General features: G+C 48.6%; 1 protein-coding gene and 1 non-coding gene across 2 annotated transcripts; both read right to left on the bottom strand.

Moving 5' to 3' along the window:
* Nucleotides 1–262: 262 nt before the first annotated feature.
* LOC119444625 (endothelin-converting enzyme 1-like) lies at nucleotides 263–11,883 on the bottom strand. Its single transcript, XM_037708995.1, has 3 exons — nucleotides 11,642–11,883; nucleotides 5,764–6,055; nucleotides 263–2,251 (listed from the first exon to the last, which is right to left on the bottom strand). Exons 1-3 carry the CDS (start codon nucleotides 11,881–11,883, stop codon nucleotides 263–265), a joined length of 2,523 nt encoding a protein of 840 aa, XP_037564923.1.
* A 13,281-nt stretch (nucleotides 11,884–25,164) lies between these two features.
* Trnaa-cgc (transfer RNA alanine (anticodon CGC)) lies at nucleotides 25,165–25,236 on the bottom strand. Its single transcript has one exon. It is a non-coding gene; the product is annotated as a tRNA-Ala (tRNA).
* Nucleotides 25,237–26,054: the final 818 nt, after the last annotated feature.

Below are 26,054 nucleotides of genomic sequence, written 5' to 3'. Positions count from 1 at the left end.
AAAGCAAGGCAATAAATCAGTGCATTATCGCCTTGATTGACGTAAACAAAGGAAGATGTCCGTTAATGCTATGTCGCATGGGCTTTCTCTAAATTGTCCCAGCAGCTGTTTGAGACACAGGCGAAGTTATTTAGGCTCAGTTAAGTAATGGTAAGTCGCGTAAATCTTGAGAGAACTAAAAGTCATGAGACCATAAAGAGAACACAGGGATTGGCCACGCTGAACTTGAGACGACGCCACGGGAGTCCGATGGAGCCTGAGCTCAAAAGAGTTCGCACTTCTTGACCGGCTTCATGGGCGAGCCGACCGGACAGGAGAAGGCTTTCGAGAACGCCTCCACGTGCGGCAGGAAGTCTCCGCACTCGGGCTCCGAGAGTTCTCCAGTCCAGCTGCCGTGACATTTGGCGTAACAAAGGGACACGAAAAAGAGCTGAGAGCCAGACAGGGCGGGCAGTCCCGGCAGAGTGGCGCTGGTACCTAGATTTGCCGACGCGTTGGCAAAAGCGTCAAACAACGGCTGCGTGGCGAACGCGGAGAAGGCGCCCAGGAACCGCCCCGGACTGGCGATGGCGGTTTGGTACGAGACGCCGGTGCAGTTGTAGAATTGGTAGAGGGGGCCATCTAAGTTGCCTATGTAGGGGATGAGGGTCAACAGGCTGAGCCCCTTGGCGAAGTGGAAACCGACGCCCGCGTAGTTCATAGCGGGAGTGCCACGCAAGTCGAAGAAGGGGAACGAAAATGCGTACGGCATCAGCACGACTTTCCCGTCGGCTGTTTGAGCCGTGAAAGCCAGCTTCTCGATGGCCATCGAGGCGATGCGCGGTATGTCGGCTCTGTACGGAACGGCCGCCGTGATCCAGTCGTCGACGAGAGACGATGTCGTGTCTGTGTCGTTGCTGTCCTGGGATTCGGCCTCTTCGGCGACGTTGTTTTCGTCGAAAACAGCTAGTGCGCTGGCGGCGAAGTCTCGTTCACTGAGGGCCAGCAGCTTCGCGATGCTGTCGTTGTCGTTGTACGGCCAGCTCTGCAGACTGCGCGAGAAAGCGTCCCGAACGCTCCACAGTAGCCGCTCGGCCTGGACCCGAGTGTCACCGACGAGCACGTATCTTACGGACGAGCTGAACACAGTGCTTCCCGACAGCAGGTAGGCTTTGCTGAAGCAGAAAGCGCCGTGCCGCAGGATCGCGGTCTTCTGACTCCCGTAAAAATTTTCGACTAGTAGGCGGTTGGTGTAGAGCGCCGCAATCTGGATGGTGTACCACGACAGGAACAGGTGGAGCCGCGATTCTCCCAGGGAACTCCACAAGGCAAATAATTGCTTCACGTATGTGGGGTTAGTCGTCGCGAGCAAGACCTTCTTAGTTATGCCCATAGAACTGAATGTGGCTTCCCAGCGCGCTTGCGTAAGATTCGGAACCGTTTCGAGCAATGAACTCGCGCTCAGTGCCTTCGGCGTGGCACTGCCGTTTAAGAAACCAGCAGAAAGAGCCCCTAATGCTATGGTTTCGATTTTGTTTGTATTTTTGAAGGTCACGAGTTTGCTGCCCTGTTTCGCGTGCGCTCCGAATGCCGAGGCCAGGGTATAGAAATATTCTCTGGCTTTCTGCGGTTCTCTAATCAGTTCCAGACGTTTCTTAAAGGGTGCCATTTCTACGGACGGTATCAGGCTCAGCGTGACGGAACGTCCGCTCGCGCTGCTACTGACGTTGACGCTGAAGAGCACGCTCCAGTGAAGCTGCAGGTGGACGTAAAGCAGTGTGTGCAGAAGGTCCGGCGTAGCCTCGGGCTTAAATGGCCAAGTGATGCCTGCAGCGGCTAAGGCACGCTTGACTCGCGGCATCTCGTCCCGCTCACCTCGAAGCACGCCCACGCAGCTGCGGTAGAACGCTGCCGCCCGTTGGAGGGCGCTCTGTCCGCGCGGCTGCACTTCGAGGCCCCGCACGAACCTCGACATCTTGTCGAAGGTGGACAAGAAGGCTTCCTCGGCCACTGAGAACTCGTGCTTTCGGCGCCATCCGTCGCACACGTAGCGCGTGAAGTCGGCGCACGGGTCCACGGACTCGTTGAGCGACTCGCGGAGTCGCTTCGCGTACTGGTAGCACTCCTCGCTTCGGCAGCCGTCGCTCAAAACTTTGCTGCTTCGGTAGGACGCCACGAGCCAGATCAGCATCACAGCACCCGTGACAATCACGACTAGCACCGCTGCGACGCTCGTCTTGACGGAGCGCGGTAGTGTCTTCCTAGTAGGGCCCTGCGCGGGGGGAGAGGAAGAATTACGTTGAAAAAGCTCACCTACGGGGTGTTTTCACGATAGTGGTTCCTAGATAGCTCGGCTCTTTATAGAAAGTTATGGCACGCTCGTCTTGCAAGAAGACAATACGCTCCCCCACAAAAAGCTTTCAATAGACTCGAGGCTAGGGACTGGCGCCGCCTGCAAACAAACACATACCCACATTTGTCCCGCTTACAGGCCACCTCCCCAGACAGAGATATACGTCCCGTACATGTCCCTGGTGTAGCCCACACACACAGCGACACTCGCGCACATAACACACCAATGCACAGACAGGCCGGACGAGGCAATCTCGAAACGAGTCACGTCACACACGCTCACTACGTGGTCTTGGGAGGCAAGGCTCTCCGAACTGGACCTGGGAAGCCAACTGGCGACGCTCGACCAGGCCCGGCGAGCCGCGATTGCCAGTGGAGCCCTGTCAGAGGGAACCACCCAGGAATAAACCGCGCATAGCTTACTCTATTAATAAAGTTTTACCTCCTCCTCCTCCTCCTGGCACGCTCCAGGTGCCCATTCTTAAGCTCCTGGGTGACAGTCTTTGTTTGAGATTGGCGATGAAATGCCCAAGGGTATTGGCACCCATATAAGAAAGCAGGGGAGGTAGAGCCATAGCTCTGTAATGAAAGTGCGTATTACAGCCACTTCCAGATCCCACACATCTGCCAACCATACCGGTGTCTCTTGATCATTGTGCTGGCAACCAGCTCCATCAAATAAAGCCGCTTTCATTCAGATGACTACGCCGCATACATTTTATTGCCTACAAGATCACATTTGGTTTTGTCTTTCAGGCACTGTGCCTTCCATTAGATACTTAAGGTGGTTGGCGTTCTGCGCTATCATGGCGTAGCTTTTGAGTGTGTGCGCTCTGTCGTTCACGCGTATATTGCTTTGGAGAAGAAGATGGTGGTGATTCAGTCCAACGCACGTTTGATGTCTATTTTTAGTAGGTGTCGTTCGTGTCTAACTATTCATATCAATGTCTTGCGCATTTTCTGGCGACTTCTATGGATTATTTTATTGGTGGGAGGATGATCAAAAAATTATCCTAACCTAGGCTAGTGCAAGCTTTTTGATGCGCACATTTATTGCGATAGCACTTATATGGACACTCCAAAGCGGATTCCTGCCGTCGGCTTCGCCGTCGCCGTTGCCATGAGGTTCCGTATGACCTCAACGGCGATGAAATCGTCGCCGCGCTCCGGACGCTGTATGTGCGAGTGAAAGGGCGCGAGGGACGCGCGCTTTCACGGGGAGCGAACGCACGTCGGAGAGCAAACGCGCTTTCTGCGCCATGCTCCTTGAAAGGCTGCAGAATTAAGCGTCTCTTTCCTCCTTTACAATCACCATATATATATATAGAGAGAGAGCAAACGCGACTTCTTCCGTCGAGCTAAAGGCCGGGGGGGGGGGGGGGTGACGGGAGGGGAAACGACGTTTAGCTGCGGAGCCAAATGCGTATTTTTATTTTAAAAATGTCGCAGTTTCACCCGAAAGGCGAAGCATCAATTGCGATAGCAACTTAGTAGAGAGCTATACGGAGTAAGGATAGTAATTTTATCAGGTATAAAACTTGGACATGCAGAAGCACCAGCAACGCGCAGAACTGTTGTCGACGCCATCGCCGTTTTGCCGGCGTTCGCACCGAACGTGCGCGGCGTTGGTGACTGTTGCCAGGGCCTCTGTGGGCGGCTCGGAGGTTTTCGACGAGATCAGAATGGGCCACTCGTCGAGCAGCGTCGGAAATTTTACCCACCTTCTCGCCTCGCAACGTTTCTATATAAATACGCATTTGGTGCCGCAGCTAAACGTTGCCTCCCCTCCCTCCCTCCCGTCCCCCACGGCCTTTTGCGCGACGGAATAAGTCGCGTTTGTGCTCTATATATGGTAATCGTAAAGGAGGAAAGAGACGCTTAATTCTGCAGCCCTTCAGGGAGCACGGCGTAGAACACGCGTTTGCTCTCCGACGTGCGTTCGCTCCCTCGGAAAGCGCGTGTCCCTCGCGCCCTTTCACTCGGACATACAACGTCCGGGGCCAACGATTTACCAACGGAAACTCACCTCGGCGTCTCCCGCACATACGAATGGATTCGCCGATGCTTCTATTGGCCAGGCCTCGCCCGCTCCATCTGGAAATACGTTGCGGTCGAGTGTACTAGAACTAGTGCACTCTAGTTGCGGCGTGCGAGAAATGCCAACGCCGAAAAACACCGTCGACGCTCCCTGCCGGGTGCCTTCAACCGCTCCACATTTTTCGGAGCCTTTCTACTGCGTTGGCTTGGAATTACTTGGCCTTTTCGCTCTATCAACGTCTGGCAACAAGTGGGTCGCTCTGGCGAAAGATTACGCCACGCGCTACACCATCACCGGAACGCTTCCAACAAGCTGCGCCACAGATGTCGCCGATTTTCTTTTACACGACGTGATTCTGCACCACTGAGCTCCACACCAACTGCATACTGACCGTGGACGGACATTCCTTTCTAAGGTCATCGCCGACATTCTACAGTCCTCCTCAACCACGCACAAGCTGGGTACGTCTTACCATCCATAGACTAATGGTCTCACGGAGCGTCCGAATCGAACCCCGACAGACACACATGCAAAGTATGCCTCGTCCGACTATACTGATTGGGACCTTGCCTTACCCTATGTCACATTTGCATACAATTCATCACGTTATGACACTGCCAGTTATTCCTCGTTCTTTCTGTTGTTCGGCTGAGAACCCACATTACCACTGGACACATCCCTTCCATCCGCCGCAGGAGAGGCCCGCGAATATCCAATTGAAGCCATCACCAGGGAAGCCCAAGCACGCGAAATTGCCCGCGCTCGCCTCCTGACCTCCAACGGCGTTTGCAAGATCGACAACACCGAGACGTCCACTTTTCGCCTGGGTCTCTGGTACTCCTGTGGTCCTCAACTCCTCACGTTGACCTGTCAGAAAACCTCCTTTATCGGTACACAGGCCCATATCGAGTGCTGCGTGCCGTGACTCCAGTTACTTATAAAAACGCCCCAGTCAATATCAGTGCCTTATCTGCGCCGAATTCCACTGACGTTGTGCAGGTCGCACGCCTCGAACAGTATTGCTCTTCTGTTACTACCGATATTTAGACGCACCGGGACGCTGCTTCTGCCGTCGGGGATGATACATGCATATTGCGTGTTTCTTGTGGACGATGCGCGCGGGCGCCTCGACGAAGAACACGAACTGTTCCTTGCTCTCGTGCTGTCGGCTGGACTGGCCAGCACTGCAGTTTTTGTAAATGCAGCGCTTTTGTAAATATACATTGTAAATAATCTGCAGTGCTTAATCCTTTGTTCACGTAACAATATACCTATCTGTCAAATGACGTAGGTGCAAGGCTGCCGATTAGCGCGTAGGTGCGTTTCCTTAGCTATGGCAATGTGACAACTCTTAAGTTCCCACAAGGTCCCACCTAGCAAAGTGGACGATTTACCTTCGACATCGTAGTGCCGCCGGACGAACGCGGTCCTTGACTCGTGGCGCCACCGCTGGAACTGGACCTTGGGCTGGCGAAGGAGGAATAGGGCGAGAAGTCCCGCATCGCTTCGAGAGCATGCTTGGATGGCGGGACTTGCCAGTGTTTCTTCGTCGGACTCGGAGGCGGCAGCGAGGAGTGGACAGAGCCTTTGGATCCATTCGTCGAACGCCTGGTGGCTATGGTCGCTACTCCGGACGAGGCGGACACTGGACTCGTGCCGCTGGCGAGTTTGCTGCTTGACGATCTTCTGCGAATTAGCAAGTCGACGCCGATTGAAAGGCCCATCACCAGGTCCCATCGAAAGTTTTGCTTAAATACTACAAGTAGTAAAGTGCCATCTAGGGAGCGTTTACTGAATACTTTTCAAAAACTGTTTAGCACTAGACGAGATGGCAACCATCGGTGGGGACGAAAACGTAACATACTCGGACGCATTGACACAAAATGTTCTTGCTTACGTTTCACTCGGACTCAAACTCGCAAGTCGGTCTGAGCCTGAGTGAGTCGACTTATGCGGAAGTTTTGCCGACGTGTGATGGCAACTAATGAAATAAATGACGCGAGGTGGCGAGCTGCGCTCCCGCACCGGATGTTCTCTCCCTATGTCTAGACCAGCGACATTGCCATCTTGACTCCTTTCCTCTACTTGGTTGACGTTGTTATCTTGCTGCTCAGAGCATTTCCAGAGGCGTTCGGGTATTTGCGTTTCGCGCAAATACCCGAATTCTTCGCTCTGCTAGAGGCTATTTCTGTACTGCAGGCGCTTTGCACATGAAGGGCAATTAAGTTACTCGCTCACCGCCCCAGTGGCTCCTTCCAGAAGGACCCGTGGGTTTCTGTCTCAGTTTCCAGGTGTTTTCGAGGTGTGTATCGGAGTAATAGTTTGCGAACTCAATCCTCAACGATTGATCTACCCACCTCGTCTGTTTGCAATGATAAACCAACGCATGCATGTTCTAAAGCAAATAGATTTCTTTGGCTTTTTAGCTCCTTTTTAGTAATCGGTGGTCGGCTGTGGTCGATGGTGTGCTCTGGAGCTGCCGAGTTTCGGGGCGCGTTCATGGCCGAACGACAACTACCGCCGTCCTCTCCTTCTGTGGCTACTCCCCCCCCCCCCCCCCAAAAAAAAAAAAAAAAAAAAAAAAGAGGATGACAGTCGCCTTGCACACCCTATTTTTCTTTCTGGGGTTTTACGTGCCAAAACCAGTTCTGATTATGAGGCACGCCGTAGTGGAGGACTCCGGACTGACTCCACCGAAATGCGGCCGCCGCGGCCGGGATTCGATCCCGCGACCTCGTGCTCAGCAGCGCAACGTCTTAGCTGACTGAGCCACCCCGGCGGGTCCTGCACGCCCCAGCTCGCGCCCCTGGAGACAGCACACATAAACGTATCTATCTATCTATCTATCTATCTATCTATCTATCTATCTATCTATCTATCTATCTATCTATCTATCTATCTATCTATCTATCTATCTATCTATCTATCTATCTATCTATCTATCTATCTATCTATCTATCTATCTATCTATCTATCTATCTATCTATCTATCTATCTATCTATCTATCTATCTATCTATCTATCTATCTATCTATCTATCTATCTATCCCTGCAGATGTGTTGGTTAACGGCCTTGTTCTCTACGGAATTACGCGTTGATGTCACAAACGCCACCTCAATAGCCTCACTGCAGCAAATATACGCCTTCTAAACTTTGCATAATTCTTTTAAATGCGCCCTGAACCACTTTTTATTGAAGTAGAGAAAAGCATTTGAAGTGAAAACAGGATATTTCAAAAATACTTAGCCGTAACAAGTACTTCAATGCGTTCAGCAGAAGCGGAGTTATTGGCAATCAAACACGGCCTCTGCTGCGCTCCCGTTCTGTCTTCAGTGCCTTGCACTGCGAAGACCACGGCGGAGTGGGGTGTGAGCCCGCGAATACACGCACAATTACCGCGTGACTGGCAGATCGAGGCACTTTGCCTGTATTCGCGGGCATCTTACACGCTCGGAAAAACACTTTTATGTAGCACGTATTGTGCAACAGAAAGCTGTATCGGGAGTTTTCCACGTTGTTCTACAATATTCTCATTGACACTTTTCATCTAATTATAATAATTGAGAAGCTGATAAATAATTAAGACTAATTATCTAATTATGTGGGATGCAAAAGAGTTATCTAAGTGTCTCCAAGCGACGGTAAACAACATTACCTTGGTTCTGTCCAGCTACGTGGCCCATTTGCATATCTTTAAAGTTTGGCCCAAGTTAAGTGAATTACCCTGTATTTCATGGTCATAAGGTCCTCTCAAAATGCCGTTCGGATTTTCCAATTTGCTTCTGCTGCTTGGCTGCTATCAAGTTTCGCAGATAACTTTCGGCAGTATCTTTTGTCAAATTGATGTGTCATTTAGCTGAGCTATTATCGCGCACAAACCAGACCACAGAATTCAGCATGACTGCTCCTGCACAACAGCAGACGCGAGTGAAAGTCTGGCCACCTTCAGGCTAAAGGCATGAAGGACTTTCGTTTCACGACGCTAAGTGTGGCTAACCTCCTCCTCTTAGTTATCCATAAAATAGAGAACATAGAATATTTCGTATGTCGTAATAAATCTTTAGGTTCCTTTCTAGTTTATTTTTCTGCCGCACTGAAAAAAAAGTAAACTGGCCAGGAACATAGTTTCATTAACATGTAGCTGAAATTTAACGAATATGCTCTAAAGTGCGTCTTCAATTCCTCTATCTATAAAGGTAAAAGCTGTTCAAGCTGGTGGTAGTCCGGTGGCGGACGCCCGAAATGTGGGCCGATCCTGGAGGTGTGCAGAAAGGGTCCAAGCGTAATGGCACATACCCCTGTGAACTCGCGAAGCTGTTTAAGCTGGAGGATGGTCCGTCGAGTGTATTCCGCAAAGCCTCCGCCTTGTCACCTAGCAACGCTTCGAGCCTTCTCTCAGCTGCGTGAGCCGTAACGCCAACGCGCGCGCCGCATCGCTTCGCCTTAGCTTGGCCGAGCCATGACGTCACGGCGCCGTGCGGAGTGGTTGCCGCGGCTGCGCAGAGGCGGAGCTAAGCTGTGACGTCACTGCGCCGACCCATGGGATATATAGCTCCGCGTCGAGCACATCGCCGCGAAGATGTGGCGGCCGAAGAAGAGCGTCACTCCCGAAGAACAGGAAGCGTGGCGCGAAAGCCGCCACGCTGTTACTCGAGAGCGAGTAAGACGACTTCGGTCCGATCCCGAGCATCGCGCCGCCGAAGCGGCGCCGAAACGTCGGCTATTCGCAGTTGATCCGGAGTTACGAGCCCGCGAAACCGAGCAAAAGCATTTGAGCATCCAGATACTTTAATGACCGAGTGTTCGTTGCTCCTTGGGCTGTTGATTCCGGGGCGATCTTGCGGAAAGCGTGGCCGAGTCTCTAAGCATAACCTAGCAAAAACTTGGCCGAACCGAGATAAAGCTAGGTGGGGTCACCAGCTTCGCTGTTTGCCCAGACTTTGCACCATTACTGTGAGGCTGCGCTTACTTTTTTTAGAGAGATTCAACGCTTTACCATCCCGGTACGAAATACGCGGCACCGAGTTGACGCCCACCTGCAGCGGGCCCTAGGCGTGTCGCGCATTTCATGTCTATTATGTCTATTTCTGGCCATGGATTTCGCGCATCGAAGATAAGCGTACACCACACATCATATATACCCGCTCAAAATTCACCACTCCCACCCTCTTCCCCTTGCACCCCTTCTTTGTAAAATGATCACGGCCTGTGTTCATACAGAAGAGCTCGTCCTAGAAGTGCTTGTAAATAAAATATCATTTATGAAATAGAAGTAGAAAGGGAATCGCGTCTCACGTCCTCTCCCCGCAGAAGACGTCGCAGTGTAGTCATCCGGTACACTTCTTATTCCAACCATTGAGTGAAACGTGCCACTGAAGCTGCTCAGCTAGTCTTTCTAAAGATGTATGAAGTGCGCGTTCTGTACATAAGTGTGTCTTTAATATTCGCTGAATCTTATTTTTTTGTATCACTTGTCGCAGCACAGGATTGTAACCTATGACCTCTGGCACGGCCGAACATCTTCTTAATTTAATTGTGACGGGATAGCTTTCCTTCGCTACTTCGCCCACATTGGATTGATGTTGGGCGATCTCGCACTATAAAATATTGTCAGCGCATTCATCCTTTGGCGATAATTGGCGAAGTTAATGTTAGTAGCAATTTTTTATGATGCGTTTGTAATTGGCGATGATATGTGTTATATGGTATGATGATTATTCTTGTCTTTATTTGTCGTGTCGGCGGCGCGATGCTGGCGGTTGTTCGCTCCCATTTGCAGCAAGCAAGCGACATGGGCCTCCGCCAACTCTACCGCGTAGCGGTAACGATCGCCTTCGGCGTAGCGGTGCTTGCGTTCTTCAAATCCTTGAGCGGTGAGCAGCTTCTTTGTGAGGAATGTTGACGTTAGCAAGGCTCACCGAATGAGGCGTGTACTACATTCGAGCTCAAGTTGACTCTACTCCTGGTTTTATGCGATTAGCATTTTTGGCGGGGATTTTGCCAACTTTGTGGTATGGCTGTATCTAACCTCTTTCAGATACCAATGCATTGACCCAAGTTGTCTACGAGCGTGGCTCACTAAGTATGTGCTGACTGCTCTCTGGCCGAGCAGACAATTTGGGTGACGGGGTATCTTACTCTGTGTATGTGCCAGAATAAACAACTTCAGCACTACTGTGCGATGTTGGTATGCGCCCATTCTCGGGTGATTCCCCAGAATGGGTGTGCCAATGTGAGACCACGGTTATGGAGCCTTAATACTCTGCCTACCTTGGATGGACATCCGCCGATATTGCACAATAAAAAATTCGACAGAACCAATCCCACGATGACTCTCGACGGTATAATGCGCTTAGCATTGAAGTAATATAGGGAGACGACGTATTGCCACCGTCAAAAACGCCTTATGTATGATGCGTGTACTGCCGCCGGACTCCTTTCTCAGGCTCCCCTACGAACACTCAGCGCCATCTAGTGTGGCCGCCGCTAAGCCTGCGCGCTCCCAAATGCTTGGCGTGCGGGTGCATGCGCTGAGAAGCATGTTGACGTATGTCGCCATGAAAGAGATTTGTTGAAGAGCGGGACATAAGTGCGCAGTGCCACATACCTGGTGACCCAAGTTGGTCGGACGGTTAGTTTCGAATTCTGGTTCCTCATCACAGCAACCCGACGCGCTACCTATTCGACCTTGGACTACGCAGAGGCCCAGGTTTTCGGGAAAATGGCTAGATACATAGATAGCTAGACAGTTAGCCCCCACAGTGTGCGTGAAGTGGTCTAGGAATGCTAATCGCATTAAAACCGGGAAGAGCGGAGAGAGAAAGTGGAAAACGAGGAAGAGATTGGATGGCGCGCACTAGGGTGATTTCACGCACTTGGGGAGGACGAGGTGAGAAGAGCCACGCGCCCATCTGCGAACTGCAACAAACACTTGCGCGTTGAGTGCGGCCACTTGATTGCTACGAAGTTGCTGCCAGGATTCTAGGGATAGTGGGGGATGCTGCGGATTTTCAAATGAGGAGGTTGCTGTGATTACAAGATAATATACTTTGTTTAGGTACAGTTTAGCATTGGGTCGGGGAGCGACTATTGCCCGTTCGTGTCTGCTGCTGCGCCCATAAGGTCTTGCTTTTCACGGATGGCATGGGGATAGGCAGTAGGTTACACAAGAAAGCTATCGCTGACTTTCAGAATCATCTTCGATGGTTTCTGCCACAATTGTATGCATAATATTATCAATAAGAACGCCAGGAAAAGCTATTATCGCTAACCTGTCGTTGTTCGTGTCCGTTGGGTGGCCTGGAAAGCGCCAGCTACGTGTCGCGTTGAAGGAACACGTCTTCAACGACTCCGCCTCCGCAGCCATCGGCAACACCACCTTTTCTTTACGTGCGTCTTGGATGGCTTCTTCAGTGGGCATCACATGCACACTTTGAGCGTCGTTAGTGCTTTCGGCATCGTCGGTGGTGGTGCTGGCGATACTTGGAGACCGCGGCACCACTGGAACCTGCATGGTCACCCAGGGCCCTCGTACTTGATGAACCTTGAGAGGGTCGGAATGATATCCGGCCTTGAATGACTCCCCCAGTTGGTCCTGGCGCTGGCGAGCCCACTTGGGACACGAAACGTGGGGAGTCCACGAGCCTGCAGGGCGGCTTTTCCGTGAGAAGAGCTGAGACTGCAGGCAGCGAGATGAACCCGACAATGACGCGGCGTTCTTCTTCCTCTTCTCCCTCTTGAACTTCTTAAGGCATCATATACACCCACAGAAGGGGATTCTCGTCCTTGTTTGCAAATAATATGGCTCATACCCACTACTAGCTGGCCAAGAAGCAGGCAGTTTTACATATGTTCTTATGAATATTGTAACCAAACTAAAGTTAAACATGTCAGAGTGCGGGTGAGACAAGATATAATTGTGGAACTGAGAAGGAAGCCATTGAGATAAAATACTTCAACATTCAGACATAAAATAAATTATGGGGAATTTTAGGGTGAGAACGTACGTTCTCGCCTTAAAATTTCCCATAATTTATTCATAAAAACGGACGGCGGCCCTTAACGTTAAGGGCCGCCGTCCGTAGGCATCGCCGTTCGTGGCGGATAAATTCACCCCGAACCACCCCGACCATACAGGCCCTCCACTTGGTGCAAGGCGTTAGTGAACACAAATTGAATTCCTCAAAGTTAAATCCGTCAGAAAAATACTAAAGCACGACTTAACTGCAACCTACAGACATGGTAGCGTCGGATTGTAATTCGAATGTACGAGAAAACATAACTATGTTACGAAGAAACTCAAGCACAAATCCCTTTTGCAGTATTTTAGCCTTTCTTATCGCTTAATTTACAGATGCGCTAGAAGTTCTCAATGTCATTTTCGCAACGCTTTTCGTTTGGCTGCATCTGACCTGCTTCATCCATCAGTGCATGCATTTATCAAAGAGCAAGGAGGACGCACTTGTTCCAAGATCCAAACTACTAGCAAAAGTACAAATGTCCGTCAAGGAAAAGTAAAAGGAAGTCAAGGGAGCTTAATGAACAGAACGCCTTGGCGATAACATTGGCGTGTGGTGGAGAGGTAGTGAAAGCGGCGAAGTGCTAAAAGTTGGGCCGCAGCAATCTGAAACGCCGAGGAGTGGAAGGCATCCTTTTCGCTAATCAATTACTATTATTATCATGATCATCACGATCATCGTCGTCGTCATCATCCCCGCATTTCAGTTCAGTAAGAAGGTCTTCGCTCAGCCATCTATAAGTTAGCCCGCTATTGAGGAAACTGGCCGCTCGTTGTTAGAACCCTGAAGTTGTACGCCAGTTACACGCCTGCCCCAAGGCATGTTGGGATGTGGCTTGTGTTTGCAGTTGTCTATTGGTTTGCCGGTGGTATCCCAGCCGCAGCCCTCGATCATCATAAGTGATTGACCGGCGTTGCATTTGTCGTTTTATTATCCAAAGTCCCGAGTCAGCGCAGTAGGTATTACGCCATACCTAGGGTTTCTTCAAGGATGATACTGTGCTTCTGCAACTTGTCATGGAGTGAAAACCACTTTCTGTCACACGCTCATCTCTGTTTCCTTTTTAGCGGAACGGCGTCTGCAAGGTAATTGAGCTTCTCACCGTGATGATGATGATTTAATGGCATCTCCTTTGAACTGAGGCGGTGACAAATAGTCACCTATAGCCTGCTTGATTTATTCAGGTATGTCATACATTTTTTTAAAATTCTAGCATGTTTCTATGCATTTCCCTAATCTTTTTTCATACAAAATCTACCTTTTACCACTACCTATGACTTTAAGAGATCCGGCCGTATCAATCTCTTCACTGCTTTTTTTTCCCCACCAATACTCTAAACGACTCTTGCTTATCTCGACTGCTGGCCGGTTGATGCTTCCGCCCACTTTAAACCCAAGCGCTACCGAGAGGTGTACGTTACCTACGGTTCTCACTGGGTTTCCATTAGGATATGCTGAGTGGTCTCCGGTTTTTTGCTGCATGCCTCATCATCATCATCATCATCAGCCTATCTTTATGTCCATTGCAGGACGAAGGCCTCTCCCTGCGATCTCCAATTACACCTGTCTTGCGCAAGCGTATTCCAACTTGCGCCTACAAATTTCCTAACTTCATCATCCCACCTGGTTTTCTGCCGTCCTCGACTGCGCTTCCCTTCTCTTGGTATCCATTCTGTAACCCTAATGGTCCACCGGTTATCCATCCTACGCATTACATGGCCTGCCCAGCTCCATTTCTTCCGCTTAATGTCAACTAGAATATCTTCTATCCCCGTTTGTTCTCTGATCCACACCGCTCTCTTCCTGTCTCTTAACGTTATTCCTAAGATTTTTCGTTCCATCGCTCTTTGTGCGGTCCTTAACTTCTTCTCGAGCTTCTTTGTTAACCTCCAAGTTTCTGCCCCATATGTTAGCACCGGTAGAATGCAATGATTGTACACTTTTCTTTTCAACGACAGTGGTAAGCTCCCAGTCAGGATTTGGCAATGCCTGCCGTATGCACTCCAACCCAATTTTATTCTTCTGTAAATTTCTTTCTCATGATCAGGGTCCCCTGTGAGTAATTGACCTAGATAAACGTACTCCTTTACAGACCCCAGAGGCTGACTAGCGATCCTGAATTCTTGTTTCCTTGCCAGGCTATTGAACATTTTTTTTCTTCTGCATATTCATCTTCAACCCAATTCTTACACTTTCTCGATTAAGGTCCTCAATCATTTGTTGTAATTCGTCTCCATTGTTGCTGAATAGGACAATGTCATCTGCAAACCGAAGGTTGCTGAGATATTCGCCGTCGATCCTCACTCCTAAGCCTTCCCAGTCTAAGAGCTTAAATACTTCTTCTAAGCTGCATGCCTCATCTAGTTCCAAATATTTGCTGCGGTATGTTTTGGTCCTTAGGTTTTGATCCTTAGGCTATTTGGTCTTCAAATAGCAAGACACTGCCCTTTGTGTTGTACAGATTTTCCCTTATTTCTTTTTTCACATTCTTGTAAACTTCCATGGTCCATTTTGTTTCCATTATTTGCCTCCAATTCACTATTCCTGTTTCTCTCACTTTCTTTTTGATGACTCCTTGTTGTCTATTTACATCCGGTACTTGCTTGCCAACTTTCTTGACCTCTTCCTCCATTCTTTGTCCACGCTTTTTCGGTACAGATACTTGCGCACTTTAGCCGCCCATTTATTTTCATCCATGTCCCTGAGCCTTTCTTCAAAACTAATTTTTCTTTGTGCTTCTCTGACTTCAAAAGAGGCCCAACCCATGTCACCCTGCACTGCGTCATTTGTGGTTTTACCGTGGGCTCCCAAAGCCTACCGGCCTACAGATCTTTGGTTAACTTCCAACACCGACAAGATATCCATGCAATTGTAAGACAGAATGGCAATTGCGAACGTAAGCGCTTGCAGCATTACTCCTTTCCAGATTACATGCACAACCTCTTACTAATCGTGGCGCCAAAATGCTCTGTGTTTCATTATTGCTGCATTGCAGCACACGTTAAAGAACCCTAGGTGGTCAAAATTAATGCGGGGCCTTCCACTACGGTGTGCCTCATAATCAGAACTGGTTTTGTCTCGTAAAGTCCAGGAAGAAGAAGATGCATTCCGCTTCCCCTTTATATGCAGATGATCTTGGTGGGTGCTTGAGCAAGTACGCTAGCTGCGCAGCGCCTTCTTTTGCTACTAGTGTCAACTAGGATATTAGAGAGTCTTAGCTCGCCCGCAAACTATTTACACAAAGCGGAATACTGGGTTACTGCACTTAAGCAGTAACCAAGTATTATTACATTCGCAAGTGCACTTGGCATTGGCCAACCACATTGGCTAATATGTTCAGCATCAGTATTGGCTTTGGAATTTGCTCTTGCGAGCGATTCTATCGTCAGAGGTTTTTTGAATACCAGCCCTCGGGGACAGATGATGATGATCCTTCATTTTTATAGGTACCCCGTTGAATTAGTGAATTACTGCGGTGAAAAATAGTAATTTAGCCAGCTTGTGGTAATGAATTTTTAATGGTATACCTGTATAGAAGTCCAGCATTTCGCCAACCTCTCTGATATTTTCTCTTATCATAAAAACCTCTATGGCTATTTTGTACACTTATCTATACCCCTAACCACATTTGTTGTTTCCCACGGAAACTCTAAACGTCCCTGGCTTATCTCGACCGCTGAACAGTTAATGCTTCCATCCACTATGAATCCCAGTGCTTTTTGTCTTGCTGGGTGAATGTATCGGATTCCAGTCATCCTCTGCCAGCGATCTCCAATTACGCCTGTCTTGCGTTAGCTGATTCCAACTTGCGCCTGCAAATTTTCTAAGTTGATCACTCCACCTAGTTTTCTGCCGTCCTAGGCTGCGCTTCCCTTCTCTTGGTATCCATTTTGTAACTCTAATGATCCACCGGTTATACATCCTACGCATTACATGGCCTGCGCAGCTCCATTTTTTTCTCTTAATGCCAATTTGAATAGTGGCTATCCCGTGGCTATCCCCGTTTGCTCTCTGATCCACACTACTCTCTTTCTGTCTCTTAACGTTAGACCTAACTTTTTTCTTTCCATCGCTCTTTGTGCGGTCCTTAACTTGCTTGCCGAGCGTCTTTGTTAACCTCCTTCTCATGATCGGGGTCCTCTGTGAGTAATTGACCTCCATAAACGTACTCCTCTACCGACTCTAGAGGCTGACTGGCGATCCTGAATTCTTGTTCCATTGCTAGGCTATTGAACATTGTCTTCTGCATAATAATCTTCAGCCCCACTCTTACACTTTCTCGGTTAAGGTCCTCAATCATTTGTTGTAATTCGTCCCCATTGATGCTGAATAGGGAAATGTCATCTGCAAACTGAAGGTTGCTGAGATATTCGCCGTTGATCCTCACTCCTAAGCCTTCCCAGTCGAAGAGCTTGAATACTTCTAAGCATGCAGTGAATAGCATTGGAGCGATTGTGTCTCCTTGCCTGACCCTTTTCTTGATAGGTATCTTTCTACTTTTCTTGTGGAGAACCAAGGTTGCTGCGCAATCCTTGTAGATATTTGCCAATATATTCACGTATACATCCTGTACTCCTTGGTTGCGTAATGCCTCTATGACTGCTGGTATCTCTACTGAATCAAATGCTTTTTCATAATCTATGAAAGCCATCTAGAGAGGTTGATGGTACTCCGCAGATTTCTCTATTACCTGGTTGATCAAATGGATATGATCCATCGTAGAGTATCCCTTCCTGAAGCCAGCCTGTTCTCTTGGTTGGCTGAAGTGAAATGTTGCCCTGATTCTATTGGAAATTATCTTGGTGAATATTTTATGCTGTACTGAAAGCGAGGTAGTGGGCAGGGGCGTAGCCAGGGGGGGGGGGGGTTCAACCCCCCCCCCCCGAAATGTTTCCGCAACGCCCCCCCCCCCCCCCCCGACTTACCCACCCTTTTTTCTCGTCGCTTCGCGATGACATAATTCATGAAACCGGTGCTACTATCACAATTTCATTCCTGGGCGCTTCCGTTTGGGTTGCTAATTTACAGAGTATCATGTCTGAATATGGAAAAAACTGTCACAGTGTTTGTTAAGGCTTTGACACTCTGTGAAGTTTTGGGCGAGAATGTGGCGGCCGCATTCTGAAGCAACAAATGCGCAACAAATGAAGCAACAAATGCGGCAGCCGCATTTTAGATGATGGCGAGAACGCTCGAGGCCCGTTTACTTAGATTTAGGTGCACTTTAAAGACCCCAGGTGGTCAAAATCTCCGCCGCTTCCCTTCAGGTGCCGGTTAGGCCGCGCTCGCGCAGGATCTTAGGCTACGTTCACACATGGTCTCGAAGCTGTCGGAAGCGGCAAAATCTTGCAAAAATCCGCCCGCCTAGGTGGCAAAACAGGCAGAAAAACAGGCTGCGAGCCAAATTGGTCTCGGGCCGACTTTTTCGCCATGGCGAAGCGGAAACGCGGCGGAAAGTCGTTCTGCTTCACTGGAAGCTACACTAGCATGTAAACAACCGGTCGTAAAATGGAACATGGCACCAAAAGTGTAGGCTGTAATGCTGATCGACGCGATCAAGAACCAGCCCTTGCTCTACGACAAGAGTGGCACTAAAACGTACTGTCAGCAATACTCGCGATAGTATTCAACGTTGCGCGACTGGAGGTGCGGCAACGAAGCCTTGGCGTGACCCAACTTTTCGCGCTTTTGCAAAGCCAGGCGAACCCACCACCGCCGTTTCCGAGGTGTCCGCGTCTTCCGTTTATTCATTGTCAATTTCTAGAAAACAAGTAGGTAGAAGTATAAAAGCCATTTCTTCTTCCACTTCCATGGCAGACAATAGTTAGTCAGTTGGCGCTCCATAATTCTCCTCGCACGTGTACGGTATGTTGCAGAAGTCGCGGGGTGCTTTTCTCGTTGCGACGATAGATTGAGAGCGTAGGTCTCACGTAGGACGCGCAGTCTTTGGCGAGCCCCAACACAAGGGCCAGCCCGGGTTTTAGCTGCGGTGTTCCCATTGCCCCTTTGGTGTCTTGGAGGCGCCGACAATACGAAATGATGAAATGTTATTACAACTTGTAAATGAAAGCTATTAAAGAAATATTATCACGCCTAGGCACCAACCTGTGACTCAGCGCTACCGCGCCCGTGTGAGGAGAATTACGGAACGCCAACGAGGAATTTACCGAAGGTCGCAGATGACACGCGAAGTTGCGTAAAATGATCACTTTTGATGACGGTACGTGGGTCAATGAATGAACATACCGCTCGAAATAATGCGATAATGAGCGCCACCACGCCAACAAACGTACGCAGACTAGATGGATCTGGACGAAAACGGCAGCGGCGGCCGCGGCGGTAGCAAAACAAATGTGAACAACTTGGACAGGCACGGAAAAAATTTTCCGGCCGCTTTGGCCTTTCCGCCCGCTTGCCGCTTCCCAAGTGTGAACGTAGGCTTAGCCTGCGCGAGAAACGTCTCTTGTTTGCGATTGCGCCCCTACGGAAGCCTGGTAATTACTGTTGTGTTGTTGAATCCCAAACCAGCTATTACGGAAGGCTGGTAGTTGCTGTTTTGTTGTGGAATCCCAAACCAGCAATGTACACACGAAGGGGTTGATGACAGCAGTGAAATTCCACCGACTCGCAACAGAATGCACGAAACAGACAGCCGACAAGCATGAATTACTGCTGTGCGCAGTAAAGCGTGAGTAAATTCTTGTTGCAGGCGCTGACAGTTCTCGTCGGAGTTCACGCGTCCTGAGAAATTGATTATGTGCACTATGCACTGAACAAGACCGGAGTTCATTCCTGCATCACTAGTACACCAATCAGTCGAGATTCTGTGAGGTACAAGGCCGTTTCCTGTTTGCACCGGCGTAAGTGAAGCAGAAATAGTTGCACGCACTACTTAAAATGCGTACACATGCCATATCTATGCTGTGCGGTGAAATATTCTGTACAATTCTGAATTTGTTGACGTAAAGGCAATGACGGCTGCACGCTCGCACAAAGCGGAAGACACAGCGACCCATGCACTTGCCGCAGGAAATGCAACCCTCTCGTATGAGGGAGCAGGGCGACGAAAGCTTCGAAAAAAAAAATCCTTACGTGTTTTTGCGCGTATTCAAGTTTTCTAGCGCAAAGACGCAGCGAACAAGCTATTGCTATGGGAGTAGGTATAGCCTGGTCACACGTGCATTTTCACGCGTATAGCCGTCCTTGACTTGTGAAATGCACTTCGCCCCGACGAGGACGACGCCATCTATGCTTAACGGAAATTAACAATTAATGATGTCTTCTCCGATCGCACGGGTCATCTCAATGATGCGTTTTCGAAGGCTGGTCCATTCAGTGGCGCGATGAGAGACCGTTGCTCCAAACGCCCACTGTACCTGTCGTCCTTACTGTATTTACTGAGCTTACTTTACTTTTTACTTAATTTCTTCACAAGCACACACACACGTGAAGGGGGGGTGGGGGGCAGTCCCATGTCTTTGATATACATGTATAGCGTTTGCTTAAACTACCGATATTTATTATCGATCACGTGACGTAGAGGAAAGCAGAAGCTTGCCCCCCCCCCCCCCCTCCGGTCGGGCCGGTGACCCCCCCCCCCCCCCCCCCGAAAAAAATTGCTGGCTACGCCCCTGGTAGTGGGCCTATAATTTTTCGATTCTCTAACGTCTCTGTTCGTATGGATTAGTATAATGTTGGCATTCTTCCAGTTCTCCGGTACACTTGAAGTCGTGAGGCATTGCGTATAAAGGGCAGCAAGCTTTTCAAGCCTGATATCCATTACGATATGGTGAATCTTCTCCAGAGTTTGCTGCAGCAGGCGCATGCCTTTTCCTGTTGCGAATATTTGCTCCTGTGTGTTTTTGTCCACACGCAATCAGCTCGGGCCACAAATAGCAGGACAATGCCCTGTGTGGTATCGTGCCGAGTTTCCCTTCTAATTTTTTTTATTCATTTGTTAGTCTACACAGACTTTTTTTGTGTACAGTTCTAGTGTCTATGCTTCTGTCACGACCTTTTTTGACGACTATGGGTTGTCTATTTGCACTTAAAACTCCACTATACTCGACTGCCAATTTTCTCAACCGCTTTCTCCATTTCGTGGCTATGCTTTTGTGGTACAGATATTTGCGCGCTTTAGCAGCCGATTTATTTTCATCCATGTTTCCGACTCTTTCTTCAACACTAATTTCGCTCGGCGTTTCACTTCAAAACGAGCCCAACCCATGTCACACTGCCCTGCCTCAATTGTGGTTTCAAGGACTCCAAGGACTGATTCCAAGGACTGCTGGAATATGAGTGCTAATAAAGTGGCTGACGTGTGGCATGTTAGTTTAAGTAGCTTATTGCTGATACCGTCAGGACCCGGACTACTATTCTGCGGCAGTCTCTCGACGGCGCATGCCACACCAGCTTCGCTTATTATAATCGATGGCATTGGTGAAGTATTACTGGGTCAGCGTCATCGGATAACTCGCGTAGTGGAGCCTCTTTTGTAAATACTTGCGCAAAATGTTTGTTAAATAGTTCGCTTGTGGTTTCAATAGACAGAACGTCACCGTTTTCATCCTTTAGCGTAGGTGTCTTGAATTCGGACTTGGGATTTATGTATTGCCAAAATTTTGCTGGCTTGGTTCTCAATAAACTGGGCAACGTTTGGTTAAAAACTCGTCTTTCGCTGCAACAATTGAAGCCTTAGCCTTAATTGAAGCCTCTTCATAGTTTTGCCAGTCCCGATCTGCGTTTGTTTGCTTGGCCCTGCGGTATACTCTTTTCTTTCTATTTAGACACCTTTTTACCTCTTTCGTGAACCAAGGAGCATTGTCGCTTGTTTTAATTGTTAACTTTGGTATGCAGGCACACTCAATTTCTTTTAGTAACACCAAAGGTCGTGTGTTCGAGTGCCCTAATTAACTTTATCTGAATTACCTGTGCCCTAATTAACTTTGCTTTCAATAATACCAAAGGTCGTGCGGTCAATTCCCACCAAACGAGGGTTCGTAGCTTAAAACCCCAAAGGTCAAGGTTTCGTAGCCTTTTTGTACCATTGTGAGTCCGCCTCATGAGCCATTTAAGGTAGTACAAGCCTACGCCCCAACCTCCAGTCACGATGATGAAGAAATAGAACAGTTTTATGAAGATGTTGAATTAGCAATATGCAAGGTGCGAACTCAGTATACTATAGTCATGGGAGACTTCAATGCAAAAGTGGGGAAAAAGCAGGCTGGTGAGACAGCAATTGTCAACTACGGCATCGGTTCCAGGAACACTAGAGGAGAGATGTTGGTAGAATTCGCGGAAAGGAATAGGCTCCGATTCATGAATACCTTATTCAGGAAGCGCCGCAACAGGAAGTGGACCTGGATAAGCCCTAATGGAGAAACAAGGAATGAAATAGATTTCATACTCTCTGCCGATAGTGCAGGATTTAGAAGTGTTAGGTAGGGTAAAGTGCAGTGACCGTAGGCTACTGAGGTCTAGGATTTCTCTCAATTTGAAGAGAGAAAGAGTGAAATTAGTCAATCTAGACGCAGTAAGAGTAAAAGCAGAACAATTCAGGCTGGTGCTCGCAAACAAATATGCAGCTTTAGAACAGGAAGATGAAGACAACATAGAAGTAATGAATGAAACCGTAACTAGGCTGGTATCAGAAGCAGCAATTGAAATGGGGGGTAAGGCGCCAAGGAAACCAGTAGGTAAGTTCTCCCAAGTAACAAATGACCTAATAAAGAAACGGCAAACCATGAAAGTGTCAAACTCGAGAGATCAGATAGAATTCGCTGAACTGTTGAAACTGATCAACAAGAAGAAAGTAAGGGATATCCGATATTAAACCTTTAAAAAATTGAGGAAGCAGTAAAATATGGACGCAGCATGAAATCAGTGAGAAGAAAACTAGGCATAGGACAAGGCAAATTGTATGCACTGAAAGATAAGCAGGGTAATATCATCAGCAATTTCGATGCCATAGTAAAACCAGCGGAAGAATTCTATACTGACCTGAACCGTGCCCAAGCAGCCAAGCTACTTTCATTAGAAGTAGTGGTGAAGAGGATAGACTCCTATAACTAGCGATGAAGTTAGAAGGGACTTGAAAGACATGGCCAGGGGAAAAGCTGCTGGAGAAGATGGAATAACAGCCGATTTAATCCAAGATGGAGGACATAGCATGCTTGAAAAGCTTGCGGCCCTTTATATGCAATACCTCACGACTTCAAGTGTACTAGAAAGCTGGAAGTACGCCAACATTATACTCATGCATAAGAAGCGATACTTTAAAGAATTGAATTATTGACCTATTAGCTTGCTTTCAATATTGTTTAAAATATTTAGCAAGATAATTTCCAATAGAATCAGGGCAGCACTTGACTTCAGTCAACCAAGAGAACAGGCTGGCTTCAGGAAGGGATATTCTACGATGGATAATATCCATGTCACAAATCAGGTAATAGAGAAATCCGCGGAGTACAATCAACCTCTTTATATGGCTTACATATATTATGAAAAAGCATTTGATTCGGTAGAGAAAAGCATTTGACTCATAGAGGCATTGCGTAATCAAAGAGTACAGGGTGCATACATGAATATCTTCGCAAATATCTACAAGGATTGCACAGCGACCTTTGTTCTCCACAAGAAAAGTAGAAAGATACCTATCAAGAAAGGGTTCAGGCAAGGAGACACAATCTCTCCAATGCTATTCACTGCATGCTTAGAAGTATTCAAGCTCCTAAATTGGGAAGGCTTAGGAGTGCGGATCAACGTCGAATACTTGAGCAACCTTCGGTTGGCAGATGACATTGTCCTGTTCAGCAACAATAGGAACGAATTACAGCAAATGATTGAGGACCTTAACCGAGAAAGTGTAAGAGTGGGGTTAAAGATTAATATGCACAAGACAAACATAATGTTCAATAGCCTGGCAAGGGAACAAGAATTCAGGCTCTAGAGTCTGTAAAGGAGTACGTTTATCTAGGTCAACTACTCACAGGGGACCCTGATCATGAGAAATAAATTTCAGAAGAATAAAATTGGGTTGGAGTGCATACGGCAGGCATTACCAAATCCTGACTGGGAGCTTACCACTGTCGTTGAATAGAAAAGTGTACAATCATTGCATTCTACCAGTGCTAACATATGTGGCAGAAACTTGGAGGTTAACAAAGAAGCTCGAGAACAAGTTAAGGACCGCATAAAGAGCGATGGAACGAAAAATGTTAGGCCCAACGTTAAGAGACCGGGAGAGAGCGGTGTGGATCAGAGAGCAAACGGGTATAGCCGATATTCTAGCTGACATCAAGAGGAAAAAAATTTTGCTGGGCAGGCCATGTAATGCGTAGGATGGATAACCGGTGGACCATTAGAGTTACAGAATGGATACCAAGAGAAGGCAAGTGCAGTCGAGGACGGCAGAAAACTAGTTGGGGTGATGAAGTTAGGAAATTTGCCGGCGCAAGTTGGAATCAGCTAGCGCAAGACAGGGGTAATTCTAGATCACAAGAAGAGGCCTTCGTCCTGCAGTGGACATAAATATAGACTGATGATGATGATGTTCTTAGTCGACCCTGTGCCGTCGTGCTGCTTGGCGTCAGGCTGGCCACGTGACCTGGGAGCGAGAGGGGCGAGAGTGAGGCAGACAGCTGCACCGCGCCGAGAAGGGGGCGAGTGAGTCAGGCAGCCAATGAGCGTTCGCGAAAAGTAGGCCAGTGAGAGGCTCGGTGGGCTATAAATGAAATAAGTCAGCTCTTGCTACGCATTCGTTCTTCGAGAATGGCCAAGAGTGCTTATACTCCCGAGGAAGAAGCCGCCCGACGTGAGCGCCAGCGAGAGTTTGCGCGGGAACGGGCCCGCCGTCGCCCAGCCAACCCTGAAGCCAGCGCAAGAGAAGCCGAAGGGGCACCTGCGTTGACTTGGTCTTCGCGAACGTGACTGACCTGTGGCCGATAGGTGCGCCGCTCGCTGTATGCCACAGCGATTACGAAGCCGTGGTCATGAGGCGTAAGTGGCGACAACGGCGTCAGGAGCCCACGCACTACCCGACAACACAAGCTGCAATGGCGAGCCAACACCAAGCAACTCAAACGGAACGCCAGATAACGAATGAGGTACAACGCAAACTTAAAATAAAGCTACAGCCAGTGTTCCACTCAGTGAAAACGCATCCAACAGTTTTCACACAGTGGAACTGGCCATAGCTTTCTTTATCTACCTGGGAATCTATGGATCTTGAAAATGGTGCCTTTTGATAACTAATCTACTCAAAATGCATGTCCGAGGGACGCCGACGAGTCAGCTGTGGAAGAAGTTGACGACGAATGAACGAGAAGTGGCACGAGCGCGTTCGCACGGTACCTGAGGCTTTGCCTTACGCACCCGAAAAATCCACGGAACCCTAGCCACAACCAGATTGGCTGTAAAAAATTGCACATTTGTAGGCCTTATAACTCCTGTTGAGTACAGGCTTGGGTTTGATGGATTATACCAAACTATATGCCCCTCTGAACGCCTGGCGTGCCGCTAAATATAGCTCAGGGTGCATCAATCACGCGTGGCGCGGCAACGGGGCCAGCTATGCACGCGACACATACATGATCGAGTAATGGCTTCTATTCTCTACCCAACGATACCAAAGTAAAGCTGTGGACAGTACGGTTGCAAATATATAAGCGGCAATGCTATACCGTGTGTCCGTTACATGATGTTCAACAAGCGACCCCCTTTAACAGCTTTTAAAAATGTTTCACGTAAAAAAAAGAAGAAAAAAAAACACACTTATTTGGAGGTGCCGGGGTTTGAACCCGGGACTTCTCACATGCGAAGCGAGCGCTCTACCACTGAGCTACACCCCCAGGACTCTTGCCTTTGCCTGAGCATTTCCTTTTATATGTACAGCGGCCGCATCGTGTAGGCCACGAATAGCATTCATGTCGTCTTAGAACTCTGGTTGTCAATGCAACCAGAGGTTCACGCTTACGGCTACAAGTGACGTTGGCACTTGATCTCTGGGACTGCTGCGCGGCGCCATGGAGGCGGCCATCTTGGAGGTTACCGTATCGAAGCGCGTCGTTGCCAGCATGGCCACCGAAATCGGGCAGTGCGATCTGTCTTTCACAGAAACGATGCCTCGGTGCATCGGCACATTTATCCCGGGCCGTCCCTCCCGCCGTACTCCCCAGCAGTTCGAGCTTAACACGTGGCCTCCGAGATCTGCGCGCGCCGGCTGGCTGCGTAATAAGTGCTAGTTTAACAGCGAGCCGTTAGGTGCGCTGTACTCCGAAGCACACACCGAAGCAGACATAGGCAAAGTTTTGAGTAAGAAAAAAAAAAGAATAAGGATATTCATTTAATAATGCTATAATGAAAAGCATATATAGCACACCTGATTAACTCAAGCAGGTGACTATTTGTCACGGCGCCATTTCAAAAGGAATGACAATAAAATGTAAGCATCATCATCATCATCATCATCATCATCGTGTCGCTGCTTCTTGCCGGTGGAAATTGCATTTGCACGGCAGATAAATTATTTACGCGTGCAAATCACGCAGATGCCGCGTTGATTGGGCATCTTGCTGTCAAAACACAATATATTCTTGCGCAAAACTTCCAACAGCGCAGGAGGTCTTTATTTATGAGTCAGCCTCCCAGTTACGGCAAGTAAATTATT

This window comes from Dermacentor silvarum, chromosome 3 (assembly GCF_013339745.2).
Source record: "Dermacentor silvarum isolate Dsil-2018 chromosome 3, BIME_Dsil_1.4, whole genome shotgun sequence".
NCBI classification, from domain to species: Eukaryota; Metazoa; Arthropoda; class Arachnida; order Ixodida; family Ixodidae; genus Dermacentor; species Dermacentor silvarum.
The sequence above is the reverse complement of the archived record's forward strand: the minus strand, read 5'-3'. Positions and strand labels throughout refer to the sequence as shown.